Here is a 19,772-nt window from a genome sequence, read left to right as displayed (position 1 = left end):
AGATGAGTCATAGAAGATATAAATTTGTTGAAGAATTGCTTACTACACTTCACGATGCTATGCCTACATGTGAATTAGATTTGGCTACCCCCAATGCTGATAAATGTAAAGTGTTGATAAGTTCTTTGAAAAATGACTCAAAAAAATTGAAAGAAAAATATGAGAAAGATAGTGAGGAAGACAAAGAGAAACTATTACTTTAACTTAAAAGTAAATGTGAGATCGCATATCGACAACTCTCCAAACTTATATCTCATGGTCAATCATGTTTGTCAAACGAGAATGTACTCTTCTCATACAGTCTTCAGTGGCCAAACGCCACAAAAAGTATTAAAGATGAAATAAAATATTGAAGACAAGATTCAACAAGCCTATGCTAATTACCAGTTAACTTAGGATCTATCCGGTTCTGGCAGATCGACTATAGAGGAGCTTCTTAAGAAATATTTTGAGCTGCAACAATAAAGAGACAATATCATTCTTCCTTTGGGTCAATCAAGAGACATGTGTAGTGAAAGCATGTCTATTATGAACCGTGCTCTTTCCAATGCAGAACATTTCAAGTATTTCGACCTTGGTTCAGTGCAAGGAGAAAAGCAGGTGCATGCGTCCTTGTAGGTGCATATTGAGTTCCTAACAAAAGCCATTTCATATTGGGACAAGCATAAATATTCATAGACAACACATGTTCAGAAAATCAAGCAGTTCTCCGGTTAACCTTGCTTTTATCACTTAGGGGGAGTTAAGTTTATGAACATTTCCTTTCTTAGTTTTGCCCTTTGTCATTATTGTCAAATGGGGAGTAGTGCAATGTAATGTTGTTTTGTAATGCCTTCAGACATTTCTTCTGACTTTTCAGTTTTTTTTTGTTTTTGTCTTCAGTTTGAGCAAACATATACATCATTGCTTTATGTTTCCATCAATGACAAAGGGGGAGATCGTTGGCCTGTTGTCATTGATGTCATTGACATAGTCCGATCCAACATGTATGTTTTTGTGTTCTCTGACTGTGTGCTCCAGCATATATTTTTGGTCCTGTCCCATCCAAAAATGTTGAAGACATGCTCTACAAGGCATTTTTTGGATCCAATCCTATCTAGATATGGAGGAGGCATATTCTAAAAGGTGTTTTGATTCAAGATTGTAGCTGGCATCGTATGAAGCTATTTTGTAGTTGCATGTGGGTATATTGGTCCCATCCCCTCTCTGGTTGAGTTGAGTTATAATCAAAGTTGTTTGGTGCATATATATAATCAGTAGTTTTGCAAGATATGTGTAGAGTTGTTTTTCATAAGCAACTAATGTGTACATAGTGTATATGCGGAAGTTTTGTGACTGCAAATGCGAATGTATTTTAGACAGTATACGTACAATAAATGTAAAGGCAATTGTGTACTTCAATGGAACTGTGTCTCATGCATATGGCAGATGCAATTCTAGTAGTTCAATTTTGTATTTCGGCTATTAGCCTATCCTCAGACAGTGAGCCTTTTTGTATTTGGGCAGTGAGCCACCTTTGTACTATGTAACTGATTACATATTACACTATACTTGAGAGTTCATCCTCTCTAGTTTTTCCCATATTGGGTTTTCCACGTATAAATCCGGTGTTATGTGTTCTATGTTGATTTTCCTCTACTCCGTTTAATTATGTTATGTGATTGGTTAGTTAGAAGTTTTAACAAGTTCAAGGGAATACTTATTCACCCCTCCCCTCTCAGTATTCCAAATATTCAACAAAACAAACTTCGAAGTGTGGGATTGTATGCCACGACACTTACATTACCAGGGTTAAAGTAGATGACTTTGTAATTAGTATAGGTGGGTAATCCATGCAATCTATATCAAATTTCCTTGCTTCTACCTTAACTTGAAGCTTATCAACTTTATTAAGTATTGTTTGAATGCTAACTACATTTGATCTTATAATTCTAACTTGGCAATAATACACTTTCCTTTTATACACAAACAAAAGAAAACAAAGAACAAAATAATACACCTAATATAACTACAATAATGTCATAACAAGAACAATTGTATAGTGACCCTTTCACACCTCAAATCTCTATTAAAGATGAATATATATCAAAACAACTTTGAACAACCTTTGATTGCTATTATCATGAAAACAATAGGCATTGATTACAATTGAAACAATTTTTGTGTTTCTAAGCCATGGTTTAGATTAGTCTGTCTCAAAATTGATAATATGATTGTCTATGATTAAAAAGTAAGTTTACAAAAAAAATATAATAACTTAAATTCCTTCTTTTTAAGACATTAATTAGTGACATATAATAACTATATATTTATTATATATAATGATTAATTTGAGACTCTCATTGTTGAAACATTAATGAGTACCGAATATATTTATTATTATATATAAATATATAATACATATTTTCAAACTTATTATTTAAAATTGTAACCTAAAATTATATAGTCATGTCACAAGAAGACTCTTGAAAAGTTAGACGAGTTTATCATCACCTCAAATTAAAAAAAAATGATTTGTACAAATCAATATGTCTTTGCCATATACTATTTTTGACCTCATAGACATTAAATTTTTTAACTACTATAAATAATCACATATGAATAACATTTATGAGAAGGAAGTGATAAAGGCTCTTCCTTTTTATTACTTTATAAATTCTGAACTTACCCCAAAAAACTCCATGGGCCACCAAGGATTCCTACTTAGAGGCATTAAATACATTAATTTAATGAAGATTTAAAAAAAAATGAGGTTTGAGGTGTCAACATGGGCGCCTAACCCTAACCCTAACCCTAGGTCACCCAAAGTTCACGACTCTTAACGTCATTTATACTCGATTGGCACAAATCACCCCTTGACCAATTATTATTATTATTAAATTAAATTCGTAAATCAAACAGGATTATTATTATTATTATTTATTTCTGCTTTTACATTTGCTTTTTAGTGTTCAGCAGCATTAAAGATTTTTTTAGCGTGAAGCATCTAAGATTTTTGGCGCTAAGCAGCATCTTAGATTTTTAGTGGCGAGCAGCATCTAACATTTTGAAGGGCCTGAATCATACCACGCTAGGGCTTTGTGAATCAATTAGCAGGGTTAGAGTTATAGGGAAAAATCTACAGTGTCAGGTGTTTTAAATAATTTACCGTGTCAACGTTTCAAATAGAAATTTACAGTGCCAGAGTTTTGGAGAATAGTTTGGTGTTCGAAAGAATAATTTGCAAGGTCAGGATTCTGATTAATTCTCTGCAGGGGTAAGGTTTCTTAATAATATTTTGTGGGGGCTAGGATTTGCAACAATCATTTGCAGCCATGTCGAGCCCTGAATCAGAAAACGGCAATGGCGTACAGTGGTCGGCAAATCGGGTGCGTGAGGAATTTATAAGTTTTTTCGAGTCTAAAGGTCACACATTTTGGGAATCGAGCCCCGTCGTACCGCTGGATGATCCCACTCTGCTTTTTGCCAATGCTGGTAATTTTCATATCTCGCTTCCAAAGAACACTGACAAAAAAAAAATATTTCCGATTTTGTTGTTCTAAACAAGATTTATTTGTTTTTCCCTCCTTTCCGGACTAACCTGCATAGAACAAGCAGCGGCTGTCTTTTTACGTTCTATTCACACCCCAAAAAGAAAAGTGGAGAAGCATCGGACCTTGAAAATCATATTTGACAACATACTATCCAAGATTGTTAAAAAAAATCCCATTAAGGCCCTAAATTCTCTATTTAAGCTGGTTTATTTTTTCTAATAATTAACGGGTAACATACGTTCTGCGTAGACGCTATCACTATTAGTTATTTATCTGGCTTTGATGCATAGACCGATGGGTGTTTATGCTCTTAACTTCACCTGGTAATTTTTCTTCAAAGTAGAGCTGAACTATATCTTTGGTTTAGATGCCACGGTTGACTGGTATTTATTCCATCCAATTCACCCTGTTAATTTTTTTTTTTTTTTTTAAACTATAGTGGAAGCATGCCCTTCGGTAGATGCCATGATTAATAATTTTTGTATTTCAACTTTAGCCTTGAATTTGATTTCCAAAATTTGGTGGAGACACGTCTTTTTGTTAGTTCCCACAATTCGTGTGGTTTTTTTCTGTTAAATTAATCTGCAGAATTTGATGTTTCAAACCTTGGCTGAAGTATTTTTACCAACAACTAATGGGTACTTGGAAAAATGTTTCCTTTTATAAAAACTTCTGCAGAAGCATAAGTTCTCTTTTAATGTCATGTCATTATTGATGTTGTTATTCATCCTGCCAAGTCTCCCCCAATAATTTGCTTTCTAAACTACAATGAAAGCATACCATTGAGTTACATGTTACGACTGACTGGTATTTATTGTGAAAAATCGCTCCAGTTTTTTTTGTTTTTTTAAACTAGAATACATATCTTGATCTTACATGCCACGGCACAATATTTATTCTGTCATGTTTACCCAGGCATCGTGTTTTTAAATTTTAGTTTACGGCTTAATCATTCATTTAGGTTAGATGCCATGCCTAGATGTGACAACTGCCAAGGAATATTTTTTATTATTTTTACAAATTCAGAGTTGTAATTTTTTTTTAATCACATTAAGAGCATACCCACAGCTAAGATGCAGTGCTTGAATGCCATGATCAACATGTTTTTATTCTGTCGAGTCACCTTAACAATTTGTTTCTTAAACTATGATGGAAGCATACTTTCAGCTCATATACCACATACCTGCATGCTTGTTTCTCTAAATTCACCCCGGCAAATTGTTATTAAACTATGGCAGAGTCATACCTTGGACTTATGTGCCATAGCCAATGATAAGGGCCACATGCATAATAATTACAATAATTCAAAGTAGAAGATAGATCGCAGACAAACACAAGAGACGTTTGTGGGCCAAGATGCCATAAAACTCGATATATGCAAAAATAGGATAAGCCTTTGAGGTAGGGCAAACCTTATGAAGGTCTACTCATCACCTAATATAATTAGTTACACAAGTTGGCCATATGACCTAATTTAACTAACTAAAGGGATATGTGCCACATGTCAGCATCTCCATCCACCTAAATACATTATAATATCATGGTAAGAAGTCCTTTTCTACCATGAATAGTCATACTTCTATGATGCTACTAATTGTTGTAGTTGTTCCTTTGAGACCACGTAGATCTATAGTGATTGGCTTGTTGATTCCTTGTATTATCATGCTTCAATGATTCTTGCCTTGACAATTTGTATGCTTATATGTTGCACTGTGTGGTATCACAAAAACCTTTCTTGATTCCTAACCATTTTTTTGCCACTTATTTTGTTGGTTCATGAAGAGAATTATGTGTCTCATTTTTCTGTCTACATCTTGCTCCTCTTGTTTACCCTCCAATTCATTGGTGCAATCTTCAATAGATTCCTGAACTTGCTCTTTCTTGACTTTCCTTTGCACTTTATTATGTGTAATATCCAATAATTTAACTTTTTTCCTCCTCTACCAAAGCATCACCAATTTCCTTTGTATACTGATGTTTATTGTTCTCGAAGATTCTATCCAAGGATAATCAAGAACCAACTGTAATATTTCTCTTTTTATTAATATCATACCAATATTATACAACAGAACATAATCGTAAGTAACCCTAAGTGAGATTTAATGCTGGCCAAGTCTAATCACCATGAAATACTGTCCTTGGATCTGCAACCATAATCACCTCCAAATCTGATTACCAATGGTATTATTTCTGGTCTGAAACCTTGCAAATGGATGTGATATTGTGGGGCTCAAATCTGGTAGTCTTTGGTTTACAAAGACCCATATTTGTGTGGCAGGGTTTACACTAATGCAATCAACTATGATTGCTGGTGAACAATGCTTATTTGCCTTTGGTTAAGTGCCGATTGTTCATATTAATCATTCCAAATGTGAATTGCCCTTATCAACTATATATCTTTGACTGAATAATTGTGATAGAAATATGTAACCTTTGAAATTCATCTAGTCTACTTTCAAAATAAGCGTAATATTCTAGCGCCCTTCAACAGAAGACAATCAATCAACAATGAAAGTAGTTTACCCGTTCAATGATCACATTCAGTGATGATAATATGTTGAAAACCAATGATTAATAATAATTTTTACAGTGACGATTTTTGTCTAATATCATTTTAAGGAATTCTGGGTTTTCATTCTCTGATTCCAAACCTGTTCCAATAGTGAATTGTCCTTATCAACAATGTCTTTGATTGCATAAAACTTGATAAAAGTGATAGAAACCTTTGAAATTCACCCGGTCCACTTTCAAAATAAGTTTAATCTGTGGTCACCACCCCTCAACCTGATGCAATCAAAATCAACAATGAAAGTAGCTCACTCCTCTAGTGATGGTGCTCAATGACGATAATAGCTTTGAAAATCAATGATTAATAACTTGCACAATGACGATTTCTTTGTGAAATCATTCCAAAAAATTGTGTGTTTTCGTTTTCCAGTTCTAGACCTTGAGGGGTTTGATCTTCAGGTTGGTGGAATCAAAGTCTAATGCTCCAATAAGGAGTAGAAATCAGAAAATAGAATGGTTGATTCATATGCCTCCTTGCATAAATAGGGTTTTCCTTCAAAAGACAATAACTCTTCAAATTTCCTTTATGACCCTTGATTTTTTTTGCTCCGTTCTTCATGACCCATGATTAGGAACTATTTAAAATAAACTTCAATTATAATAAAACTTATTTTATAGCAAATCATTCTTTATAATACAACAAAGATTCTTTATAGATACGAGTAGCTGATTGTAGGTGGACAGTTCCATACTTTTTTTGTTGTTGTAATCATGCTGGTTTGTTAGGAACTCCATTAAGTGTTACCTCCCTTCCTTTAGAATGGAACTTAAATTCCAATGTTTGAAAGATTTTGAGTGATTTTTCTAAGGGAGCACAACTACTGAAATCTCAAAACTAAGTTTCTCCTAAATCAACAATATAAAAGTCATCACATGCCTCATGCTCCTCCATGAGTATTCCGAGTTGACTAATTTTTGTTTTGTAGGGGAATGTAAATTTGTCAACAATTGTCACATCAAGTTCTTCAAAGACTTCAGTTTGAAATCCTTTCTTAGCTACCAAATCTTCATCAATGTAGCTATGAGTAGCTCCACTATCATGAGAAGCACACAGGAAATACTGAGAGGGGGGGGTGGTGTTGAATCTGTATTTCAGAACTTTTTAAAACTTTGAATGCTTAAAATCATATAAAGCATGAAGAGAACAACCATTAGGACATGAATATCAAGATTTCTCGTGGAAAACCCTTTCGGGTAAAAAACCACAACATCAAAAAGCTTTCATTAACATAAATGGGCACCAACCCTGATTACAAAAGTGAGCTACAACTCACACAAAGAGTACCAACTCAAAGCAACCGAGGCACCGGCATCAAACAGAGCACCAACTCAGATGTTTAACAAAACTGTACTGCTGAAAGTTATCATCTCCGCAAACCTCTTTTTCTTTTCTTTCAATTGACAGATAAGACAACCCCTTGATAAAGCACCTTTGAACATATACATAAACTGGACTTATTCAATATCCACAACTAAGACTTTTGAGAATGCATCAGAAAAAAATGTCCTTGTTGGCATCAGCACTTTCTATCTTGAATCTGATAATATTAGCATGGCAATGCTTAGCAGTGCTTAACACAATGTAAAGACTGTAAATTGACAGTCCCAAAGAATTCAACAAAACCCAGCACTCGCGACATGAAGCAAAGGTCCATATCCATTTGTTTGGCAGCCGTTCCAAACTGAAATCACTCCTTCAATGGTTGGGAATCAGTAAAATGCCTGACTCCTTGAATGGTTGGGAATCAGTAAAATGCCTGATATAAAACAGAAAGGACCAGGCAATCAATTAAATGTTTTATGATCCTCCGATATCAACTTTCAGAATGTGCCTATAACATAGAGCCTGCGCCACGAAGCAATGTATGTGCAATATAATTTCAGGTGTTGAGAGACTTTGACTCACTCAATAAAATAGAAGATACAATACCATATTGAATACCTCGATAGTAAAGACGAACTACTTGGTCATAAAAAGAGACGGCTTCAATATTCACACTGCATTCATATCTCACACCAGACTACAGTGTTCACCTTGACGCATTTCAAAAGATGTGCATACCAAAACATAATCATCTCTGTATGTTACTTACGAAGAATATCTTCTCTGCACCTTTTTCATATTCACCCTGAATGACACACCATAAAGATAGGAGCATCCCATAAAAAGAAGAAGTTCGACAAATTTTCAAAAGAATCGTAATTTACTAAAAATTATAAAAGGTTGCACTTTGACATTAACAGAAAAATCATTCCATTTTAGGCACCATGATTCATTCACCTCCACCAATTTGAAAACATCAACTGAAAAATAAGCTTTTTCACCAGTGCACGATGAAAAATAATTGAATGAATGATTCAATAATTGGGATGAATTAATTGAACGATATACAAACGTATATATAGAGGTTACAAGACGATGTTCTATAAAAAGAATAGATCGTTAAAGTAAAAGACTAAAAAGCTAAACGCTAAATAAAGCTTGAAAGTAAATTAAATAAAAGTTAACTATGCGTCTTTAATAAAGAAGCAATAGTTTACACTTAACGAGCTAAAAACTAAAACGCTAAATGAGTCGACTAAAAAACTAAATAGCTAAATAAGTCGACAACTAAGATGACCACTAAGAATAGAAGATGACCATTATAGAATAGATATTAATATTATTTTAAAACCCTCCCCAATGGTCATCGTACTCAATACCCTACAGAAGCAGGTGTTGTGATCACAAGTGCAAAGAACACTCTGCTGCTATGGAGACCCTCCCAGGATCTGCAAAATGTAGATGAGCAAGAGCTAAGTCACAAGGTTTGAATTCGATAGCCATGAAATTCGGATGAAATTCGACAAGGGAAAAATTCGAAAAAAAATTCGGATAAAATTCGCCTTCTATGATTTTGTTTATTTTTAAATATATGTATACTTCTAATAAATTATCAGAATAGCGACCCTTGTTGGAGAAAATCCGAGGGCAACCCAGCAGTTGCAGACACCCATGACCCAATAGATACAAAGCGTATACAAAGAATACCCATGACCAGTTGAGTTGTGTTTAGAGGCAGATAGCAGTGCTTTATAGAGAAAATTGGATTAAATTCGAACCTCATCCATGAAAATTGCTGTATCCTGTGACTTAGAGCAAGAGTACCAAAAGCCATCCAAGCTAATGTAGTCCCCACATGCGAATTAGAGATATGGCACATGCGAATTAGAGATATGGCACATGCGAATTAGAGATATGGCACATGCGAATTACTGAAGCTTGAAACCATGATTTTGAGGAAAAAATCAGCAAACCCTATTGTAGAAGAGTACTGAGTGCTGTTTGCTCTAGCAACTCCTAAACAGATTGCAAGATACCATGGCTGCAGATGTTCGCCCTGACAATGCGACCCAAAAATGACTGCAACAAAGCAGGATTTTTGAGGAGAAAAATCGTCAAACCCTGAGAACTTCCAGAATCACAAAATCCCACGTGAACTTTGCGTATTACAGATGATTTTTGAGGAAAAAATCGTGAAAACTTTGGGACCTGTAGAACGAGAGGTCTGGCTTAAATCAATCTGATCAAGGCAACGATATTCAAATATTGTCATCAATCGTTGTTTCCAGGTTTTGTTGTAGTTGTTGAATTTCTAGGTGAAGGCACGAGACAGAAGAATCTGATTAAAAATCAAAATAGAAATAGCTGCACAAAGAATCTGAAACCATGGAGTGGAATTTGAGGCACAAATCCCAATGCACGAATTTCGAGGTTTGCTGAAAAACCCAAAAATTAAAATTTCTTGCAAATTTGAACCCTAAAAATTTTCTGAAAAAAATCAGAAAATAATAATCTGCAAAAAAATAATAATTTTTAAAGGCCAAAAAATTATAAAAAACCAAAATAGTTTTTTTTGAGGGAAAAATATTAAAAACCCGAAATCACAAAGCTGCATTTCTGCAAAACTCTATTAAAACCCTAGGAGGATTGTTCAAAAACACCACCTAGGCACCCATGCGGAAAATAAATCGCACATAGTCGTGTCGCCCACGATCCATAAACACGATCCACAACAGTAGTTGCGTCCCATAAAACACAAAAAAATTCCGACGGAAAAATCCCTCCTGTGAAAAAGAGCAGAGAACTAAAACTGTCATTGCATGCAAAAATAAAATCGTGCGGAAAACACAGTATGATCACGCCGCCAAAATAAAAAAGAGAAATCTGTCAAAAAACGCGACTCAAGAAAAATTCGCGTTGGCCTTCAAATAAAAAACTTTTTTTTTTCTTTTCAGAAAACCCCTAAAAAATTCCCTCCAGCAAACCCTAATCGTGAATCAGGAACCCTCGAGCCAGCCAAAGAAATCTTCAATTCAGATTTTTTTCATAAAAAAACAGTGTTCCACGGATGTTGGGGACGGGGAGACGGGGGGACGGGCTTCGGGGACGGGGGGAGAAAGGGAAAAAGTTTTGGGGACGGGTTTCGGGGACGGGGGGACTTGGGCCTGGGAGGGGGAAACGCGTTTCCGTGGAACACTGTAAAAAAATCTCTTAAAAAATTTCTGGATATTAAATCCAGGTAGAAGGGCTTCCGAATTTTTTATTAAAAAATTCACCAAATCCTGACAAACCCCATCGACCTACTTTGATACCATGAAAAATAATTGAATGAATGATTCAATAATCGGGATGAGTTAATTGAACGATATACAAATGTATATATAGAGGTTACAAGACTATGTTCTATAAAAAGATCAGATCGTTAAAGTAAAAGACTAAAAAGCTAAACGCTAAATAAAGCTTAAAAGTAAATTAAATAAAAGCTAACTATGCGTCTTTAATAAAGAAGCAATAGTTTACACTTACCGAGCTAAAAACTAAAAAGCTAAATAGCTAAATAAGTCGACAACTAAGATGACCACTAAGAATAGAAGATGACCATTATAGAATAGATATTAATATTATTTTAACACACGATAGCCTCCATACTTTGAAAAAATAGACTCCGCATTTTTTCAAGATGGAAGTTAAAACGGTCTCATAAAGAATTGATCTCAAAATGGAGAAGAAACAGCTTGCCAAAAAGAAAAATGTTACAAAGAATCCTTTTTTTAAAAAGAAGCCGCCACTGCTAAGCACTAAATGAATTCGTTTGCCAAAAATTCCAACATATCAAAGAGTATTGAAATTTTGCTTCCACGGAGTACCTTGGAATGTTAAAGGATGGTATCTTGGTTCTCTTGACAAAGAAGCAAGTCTTCCTCCACTATTTTAAATGTGGTTGAGGATCCACCTTTCTTTTTCTCCTTATTTATCTACCTCAATATAATTAAAGTTTCCCTTGCTCGTATATCAATGTTTAGATTCCCAAGTTTCTTTACAATTAAAACACAAATTCTTCCTCTTGAGATTATTCTTGATCTCATCTTTTGACTGTCTTTGGTGATGTTTTTTTCTATGGTTGTGCACAAGACTCCTATTTGTGAAACTTCCTCTGATTGGTTTAAGGATGGAATCTTTGAGTGAAATTTATGCTTGGGAGTTGCACTTTCTTATTCTAGGCCTCTCTTAGTAGCTTCTTGTCTATGTTGCTGATTTGGGTATGGGTGCAAGTACGAGATACGGGTTTGAGTATAGTGGCATGAATTTTATTTTCCTTGGGTACGGGTACAACTCTATATATACATAAGTTTATATGTATGTTCACTTCAAAATTATAAATTATAACTATAAGAAGAGTGATATTCATAAATCCATAATTGTTAATAAATAAATATTTAAAATAGTTCATAATATCATATTCTTTATTTGCAAAAATGTTAATATTTGATTTTTAATATCCATATACATCTTCACTAGAAGCATCAAGGTCAATATTTGGTTCAACTTCATTTGAACCACAATCCATTAGATTGCCATTCCCACTAGATGTGTTTGTGTCAAGTGCAAGAGCTGCCTCATCTATAGATACTTGGGCAAGCTTTGCAATTATAGTATCTAAATCATCACACTTAGGGGCTAGATCCCAATTCCTTGCCTCACCCTTATTGTATTCAGGTTTCTTATGTGATAATAGATGAAGGTTGAAGTGTATGTAGACCAAATCCTCTGCTTTTTTTGCACCCAAAGTGTTGCGCTTGATCAAGTAGATGGAGGAGTATGTATTTGAATTCCACTCAGCTGAAGAACGTGCAACCTGTTGAGTTTGCGTACAACATTTAGTAATTAATTTTATAATTCAAGAATCAGAATTTAAAAACTTAAAATATAAAAAAAGATGTTAAGATAATATGTAGCATGATAGCATTAAATGAAAAACAATAATAATAAAAAACTACATACTTGGGAGAGAATTTTAATTGCAAGAGGCTGCAAGAAAATGGAGCCTTGGCCATGTACACACCACCACTCATCAACACTCATCCTATATTTGGCATGAAAAGCGGAAGCATCATGATTTTTTGAAGCTACGAATTGGCCAAACTCGCTCATGATAATACTTGGAATTTCTTCATCTGTATATATTTTTCTAAATGCATCCTTATAGCCAGTAGCAACCTCCCCATCTCTATATGGTGCCACCCTCCTCGGGAATGCAAGTACCTCTTTGCTATAATACTTTGGCAACAGACAAATGCTAAGAGATTTAAGGGGGTGGTCATCTTGTTTGTAATATTCCCTTTTAGGGATTATCCTAAATTTTGGCCTAGAATCACAATTTCAATAAAAACAAGGAACATAATATAGTCAGAGATAAAAGCATTACCCAAAGAATATAAGGCCAGATAGATCTTGGTTGAAACCCTGCTATCATGTTAGACAATTATTGAAAAATACAGTACATAATATCAATTATTACTACTAAGGTTAGAGAACAAATATTCATAGCCATCTTAATCATATAATATCTATAATTTATTATTTGGGTTAAACCATAACGGCCAAGATAAGTGAGCCTGATAGGGCACCCAAAGTGATCCTCTACCTTAGTCCCAAGAGCGGATATACCATCCCTCTCGGCCCCATGTGGCCTTTCACCATCCATCCTTCATGAGGTGGTGTACCTAGTGAGGAAGTTTGTACTTGCTCTTTCTACTCATGTCATCTCATTTGTCCATCTATGATTGAGACCCCTTTGAACTCATTCCACTAATCAACCATTGTTGAGGTTAGTGGGGGATCACAATAGGGTGCTTGGAGTGCCCTTCCCCTCTAAGCTCAAGGGTGGGATACACCTTGCCTCCCTTGGCCTCATGTGGTAGGCCACTAGCCATTCACCATGAGGTGGTGTACTTAGAAGAGGACCTCATGGCAGTTTCTCCCTGGTATTCCTTCATTAACTTCGTCATGGTTGATTGCAGTAATTTGACAAAGAGAATAGAAGTATAGACATTTCACATTATTGCCTATATCAATGTATTAGAGGTTATACATCAAATACATCATTATACATACATATTATAGCCTATATTAATAAGTGAGGAGTTTGCATTAAAAAAAACCATTATCAATCCTCATACATCAAGCATACATATTAAACACATATTTATGCATACCACAAATGAATAACAATGCTACTGCCTGCAATATTGAGGATTTCTGGACTGATCTAAATGCCCGATCCCTGATATATTCGGAATTGATCTGCTCTTATGAATGCCGATGCTTGTTTTATTGTCTTCCTTGATTTATGTAAATTTTATGTATTTGAATTTTTGATCCAATTCCATATTCTGTTCTGGATCTGTCCTTCTGATTATAGGTTGAATGCTGTTTTTCCTTTATTCCATTTATCCTTTCTGCGCTAGGGTCTGCTCCAGTTTGCCCTTGAAGTCTGCTCTATATATGCACTAGGATCTGCTTCTATTTGCCCTCGATCAACTCAACTTTCAGATCTACAAAGTAATCTTAATTGTATGCACAAGAATCTGAAATAAATCCTCATGAAATCTGCTTCAATAATCTGCTCTCTTTCTGCTGCGAGTTTTCTCTTGATTAGGAATGATTTTTAATCCATCGATGCTCAAATGAATTACAAAACCTTCCTTTTATACCCTTCAAAAAATGTTCTTTTACCCAATTGTTGCAACTCTCCAAGTAGGTTGCCCTAGCAAGAAGATATAATTTTTATTCAATTGCATGACCCTTCATTTGGGCGACTAGAAACCCTAGGTTGGCCTGCAAAATAATTCCTTTTGGTTTTGCCCAAGACGGGCACTCGATACAAAAGGGATCAACATTATTAAAAGGGGCTATGCAAAGGAATCTCATTGGCCACTAGCATCTTATTCCAGGTCGGCCCTAATTAATTATTTCATTGCTTAGGATATTTAGCAAGGCCAGCCCTGGGAACATCTTCATTAATCCAACATCTGACTTTAGTCTATAAAAGTTCGATCTGAATATCTGAATTCATCCTAAGGACAATGTGAAATATGCTATCAAGGTGGGGGCATGACATTGATCCAACAATCAACAATAATTTGTTGCACAATCTTGAAAAATGTTACCATTGGGTCATGTTCGTTGGCCTCTATTATTGTTCTTATTCTCTCCACCATTGAGTTCATGCCATCATAAATTTCACCCAAACATGGACAATAAGTATCAACATACCTAATCATGCTCATGATGGGCTCAGTGAAACTCAAAACATATTCAACACAATCCCGCCACTCATCATCAAGGACCCACACACTTACTTTCTTGGCTCTTTCTGTGTTTGACTGCCTCCATTCAGTCCACAAGGTGTTGATGACCATAGAACTCAAGGCCTCTTTGCACCTTCACAAGTTGTCTTAAGGCGATTGTGTGAGATGCAAATCATGTTTCGGCAACCTAACATGGCATGAAAAAAAAGTCATATATCATCTATAAAAAAAATAAAACAATTTAAATTACCTTCAAGATCTCCAATTTGGAGAAGGTCCTGAATATAGCTTGTGACGTGATGATTAGTCACAAACATTTGAATCTCCCTGGCCTCTGTGTAGACTTGTTTGACCCAGTCAATTTGTGTGCCAATCTTTTGCAAGATTAAATTGAGTGAGTGGACTGCACATAATGTCAAAAAAATGTCACTACATGTAGCCTCCATTATAGACCCAGCTACCCTACAATTTTTAGCATCGTCTGTTATGACTTGGACAACATTTTCAGGCTCCACCATCTCAATTGATTCTATGAGGATATTGGCAATGAAACTTCGTAATGTCCCCTATTGGGATTTCCTATATTTTGCCCTGGAATACGCAAACAAGGTATGGAGTATATTTAGGAAATGCAAATTGCCAACTTCAAATCCTGATTTAGAGCCCAGCACTTATCAAGTCTGCTGATTATCCTTAGATTAATTCTGAAATCAGATATCCAGTCAGGATCGATTGTCTTTCTTTTCTGCTTCAATATATATTCTTGATTTGGAATTATTGTCTTTTCTTTAAATCTGCATGCACTTATTTCAAATCTGCATATCTATAATTATTTAAGATCTACGTGAATACAAATATTAGGACATGTTCTACATATATATTTGCACTTATACAAGGTTGTATATAGTCTATAGATCTGAAAGATTCTTGTGACTTTCTGCTCTTAATTGATCTTCTCTATATCCATGTAATTTTCTCCGTTCCCATCCCCTCGTTCATCCTCCTTGGCTTGCCCCTTTATACCACTCAGCGCACCTCTTCACCAAAAGAGGTGACACTCCACGAATGGTCAGCCTTAATTTAAACAATTAATTTATTATTAAATCTTTTCAAAGAGGCTCTGCTCTAGATAGGGTCGTCACCTTTCCTAGCTCTTAATGAATTCAATCGGCCCTCCTAAATATTTCTAAGTAGGTCGTTGATATTTCCTAGGTCAGCCTTCTATTCATAATTGCTGTTATTATTATTAGTTTTATTTTTATTTTATGCCTTTATTCCTGGTTGGCCCTATCTTTCTAGTTGCCTAGGGTTTATTATTTATAGGTGTAGTTTTGTGATCTGTTTTGGTGAGGACATGAGAATCGTTTACTTAACCATCACAATCCATTGCCTTCAAAGACATTGCCCCTTTAGGGGACACTGCTATACCATTGATTAATGGTCTATGTTTGCAATCTTTCTATCTATTTGAAATGATGACACACCTGTTTCTGGCCGTGTATCTTTATCACTCTTAATGATGTCTCTATTGAAGCTTTCTCCTTTGCCAATAAGTTGGTTCTTACCTTTTCTTACCTCGGACTAACATAATTAGGAGGTGTATTGCAAAGGCTATCCACCATCTCCTGCCAATAAGGTGATCTAAAAGTGTTGAAAGGAAGCCCAATGCCATATATGCAACGAGAAATGCTTTGATCCGCAACATCTTTGATTTCATTTTTGAAGGCCTCGTCCGATGGGCCTCTTTTTGGTGAAATTGAAACATTCTTTGGTTCACAAGTCGGTGGCATTGGCATGCAAGGATGTGGGCTTGCTGGTTGTGTCAAGCCACTAGGAGATTTCTTCGAGCTTTTCTTGGCAAGAGGATGAGCATTAGTCTTTAATTTGTTGCTTTTCATGTTGGCATTCTCTTGTTTTTTAATATAAGCCATTAATAGATCTTGTAGCAGCCCTTTGCCATTTGACCCTTGACAAGTTTTTATTTGATGTCCAAGGATCTCACATAAGTGAGCTTTGACTCGATAATATGAGCTTGTATGCTCTTTGTTGCATCGGTTACACCGCCAAAGAAAATTCCCACCACTAGACATTAGCTTAATCATTGTTGAATGCTCTTTATTTTTAATTTTTTTAAAATGGTGGGGCCGTTTTTTGGAGGCCCACGGCAGCAGGTACATCTAGGGTGCCACTCAGGTTGTACCTTGGGCGAATTAGGGATCACACCAATACTGGACCTGGGCTGGAAACAAATCTGATCCTATTTCCAGCCTCCAAGAGCTGAACCCAGTAACTCAGCTTCTTGTAGAGATAATGGATCAAATGCCTTAATCAAACCCTTGTGAGGTTTTGTTAATTTATATGAAAAGGACAATTAATATTCTTTTTGTTACATTAGGCACCATTGCAGATAATTTTTTGAATTCCTCCACCTATTTCAGCATTGTTCTCTCGTGCTTCAATTGGGCCTACTCTTCTAAAATGAACTTCATGATATTTTCTATCTAACCTTTCAATCAACCTTTTGAAAAATTCCTCATGTTTCTGAATCAAATTATGACTAACATAGCGCTTGTTTTAAATCACCTAGACTTAAAATGTGTTGCAATTAGGAATTGGTGGTGGGGGCATGACAATGGTACTACCATTTGTGTGCTATGCTTTTCAAGTGTAAGGTGGTGAATTTGATGATGGCAGCCTAGGTCATAGGTTTCAGAGATAGATATTTGTCTTAACTTTTGCACCCATGTACAAACATTTCTGTTGTCTCTTGGATATGCACCTTTGCCTAGTACTCTACTTAGCTATCCAGTGAAATATGGGAAGATCTCTTAAAGTGTGGGCTCTAATGACTTGAGATCGACCTCCAGAGAGGGCGGTTCACATGGTAGTTCACTGAAATTGACCTAAACTACTGCTGTTTGCTGAGGAAAAGGGGAGAAAAAGAAATGAAATTAAACCTAATCTAATGAGTTAATGAACCAAATCAATACTAAGACTTATGTCACTGTTTTGACACAAATTTTCAAATGTTCAACTGGTTTTTTTACACGACTCATGCATTTCACATACACATTCATCAGTGTTTTGCAAGAAAGTTTGAGATTTCACAGTTATGAGAAAGAAAATGTAGTTTTCTCACAACTAAGAACTGATTATGTCAACCACACAACTTGCAACCTGCATAAATGTATATTTTTTCTGTCTAAAAGGCGCTGAAATGATACAAATGCTTGAGGACTTACATGAGAATCACATAAACATTCATCAATCAACATATTGCATACGGTGAAACAGCCATTTAGAAGGTAAAGTCACTGAAATTTATTTTTGAAGGTGTCTTTACAACAGTATGAGACTGAAAATGACTGATATTGTTTTGAAACTGAAGATTTCTACATCATGTTTCTGTCTTCAACAGCTCGTTTTCTGAGTTACAATGCGATGTATGGCTAGAGAGAACCTTTACAAGTTACAATACTTTGCCGAACAAATACAAGAACTTAATCCTATCCTGCCCTAGGCATCCCATCTGAGCTGTTAAACAGCTTCCAGAACTTTAATAACATGTTTCATGGAGAAATAAATGATATGCTTACCTTAAGTTGCCGAGTCAACTTTTTCTGTGGAAGCCCAGCTGAGTCATCTCTTGCTTTTGCTCTTTAGAATGTTGCTCCATGATGAAGGTTGAATGAAGATTCCTTGATGCTTTGACCTTATACAGCTGGGAAAACTCCTAGATGTTTGGAAATGGCCCTCAAATTGATTCAGCTGTCTCCTATATCTTCTCCCTGCTTTCCAACTCACCAAACTGCTCCTAGATGCCCGCCAACTACTCATTACTCCACCAAACTAGTAGGACTGCCCTCGCCTTGCTTTTATGGCATGTGAGGAAGGTTTGAAAAAAGTGGTTGGAAATGATTAAATGCTCTAGGAGGGCGTGCGAGGTCTTGAAGGGCAAGTTTATTCACTTTTTTCATTCTATTATGGTCTCTCTTCTACACACTCTTCACCATTTATTCACTTGCAGGACTGTGACCTGCACATTCACCTGCCATATCCTTTGTCTCAGATTTTTGCCCTGTTGTTAGGTTCTATGCACTCTCTTTCTATTGTCACACAGGTATTTTTCTTTGCTTACTATTCTTTACTTATGTATCACTTTAACTCTCACGTCATGTCTTTCCATTACTAAGATCTCTGACGAGAAGTCTGCAACCTTTACCTACCCTTGTCACAATTGATTGTCATGCATGTCACTGTCATTTTGCTATCTCTTAGCCATGTGAAACCCATTGCAAGGAATTAAGTCCCTGTTGTAGCAGCTCTATATTCCCCTTCTAACAGACCCTTGTTGCATATGGCCCATAGATTGTCTTCAACTCACTTCCTGACCTCTTTTCTTTCACAATCTTTGTGATTTTTTCATTGGCTTGTCATATACTTATCATCAGTCTCCTTGTATTTGTCAGAGCATGATAACCATGCTCATGATATTCCCATTGCCCGTCTTGAAACTCTGTCATTTGATGCACAATGACCTGCCTTCTATTCATTGTCAGCTACAGGTCTGTATAGTGATGCGTTGACTGCTTTTGATCCATTGCACTGTCTATTATTAACCCTGTCTTGCAATTTGTCACTGTGTGTTGTCTTAGATCTCTAGACTGTCTTAACAGCCCCATAGATTTCTATTTAGTTTTTGGGACTGTCTTTAATATGATATCTTTGTTGCTACTTCAATTCACTGTCTACTAACTTGCTCAGTACTGACCTTTTGAAGGTTCCATAGTATCTGTCATTACTGGGACTGTCATCTTGTGTTTTGCTTCTTTTCATTATTTCATGACCTTATATAAGTTTACAGGTCTTGAGAACATTTTCTAGGTCCCCTTGATTCTCGTTATTCACAAGACTACCTTCTATACCTCTTAAACCTCTATCATCCATCTCACTTCAAACAATGCTTTTTAATCACTTCCTGATTGGTGTTATGATCTCTATCTTGTTGACTGTAAACACGGTCCATATTGTCTATTT

At 35.7% G+C, this 19,772-nt stretch overlaps 1 protein-coding gene across 1 annotated transcript in view; it reads left to right on the top strand.

Moving 5' to 3' along the window:
- The first annotated feature begins 2,943 nt into the window (after positions 1-2,943).
- LOC131049128 (alanine--tRNA ligase) overlaps positions 2,944-19,772 on the top strand; it is a 126,527-nt gene continuing 109,698 nt past the window's right edge. Inside the window, exon 1 of the mRNA XM_057983159.2 lies at positions 2,944-3,474. Within this exon, the coding sequence (XP_057839142.2) occupies positions 3,315-3,474 (160 nt within the window). The 5' untranslated portion in view covers positions 2,944-3,314. The remainder of the gene's footprint in view (positions 3,475-19,772) is intronic.

Source organism: Cryptomeria japonica, chromosome 3 (genome assembly GCF_030272615.1).
Source record: "Cryptomeria japonica chromosome 3, Sugi_1.0, whole genome shotgun sequence".
Lineage (NCBI taxonomy): Eukaryota > Viridiplantae > Streptophyta > Pinopsida > Cupressales > Cupressaceae > Cryptomeria > Cryptomeria japonica.
The sequence above is the reverse complement of the archived record's forward strand: the minus strand, read 5'-3'. Positions and strand labels throughout refer to the sequence as shown.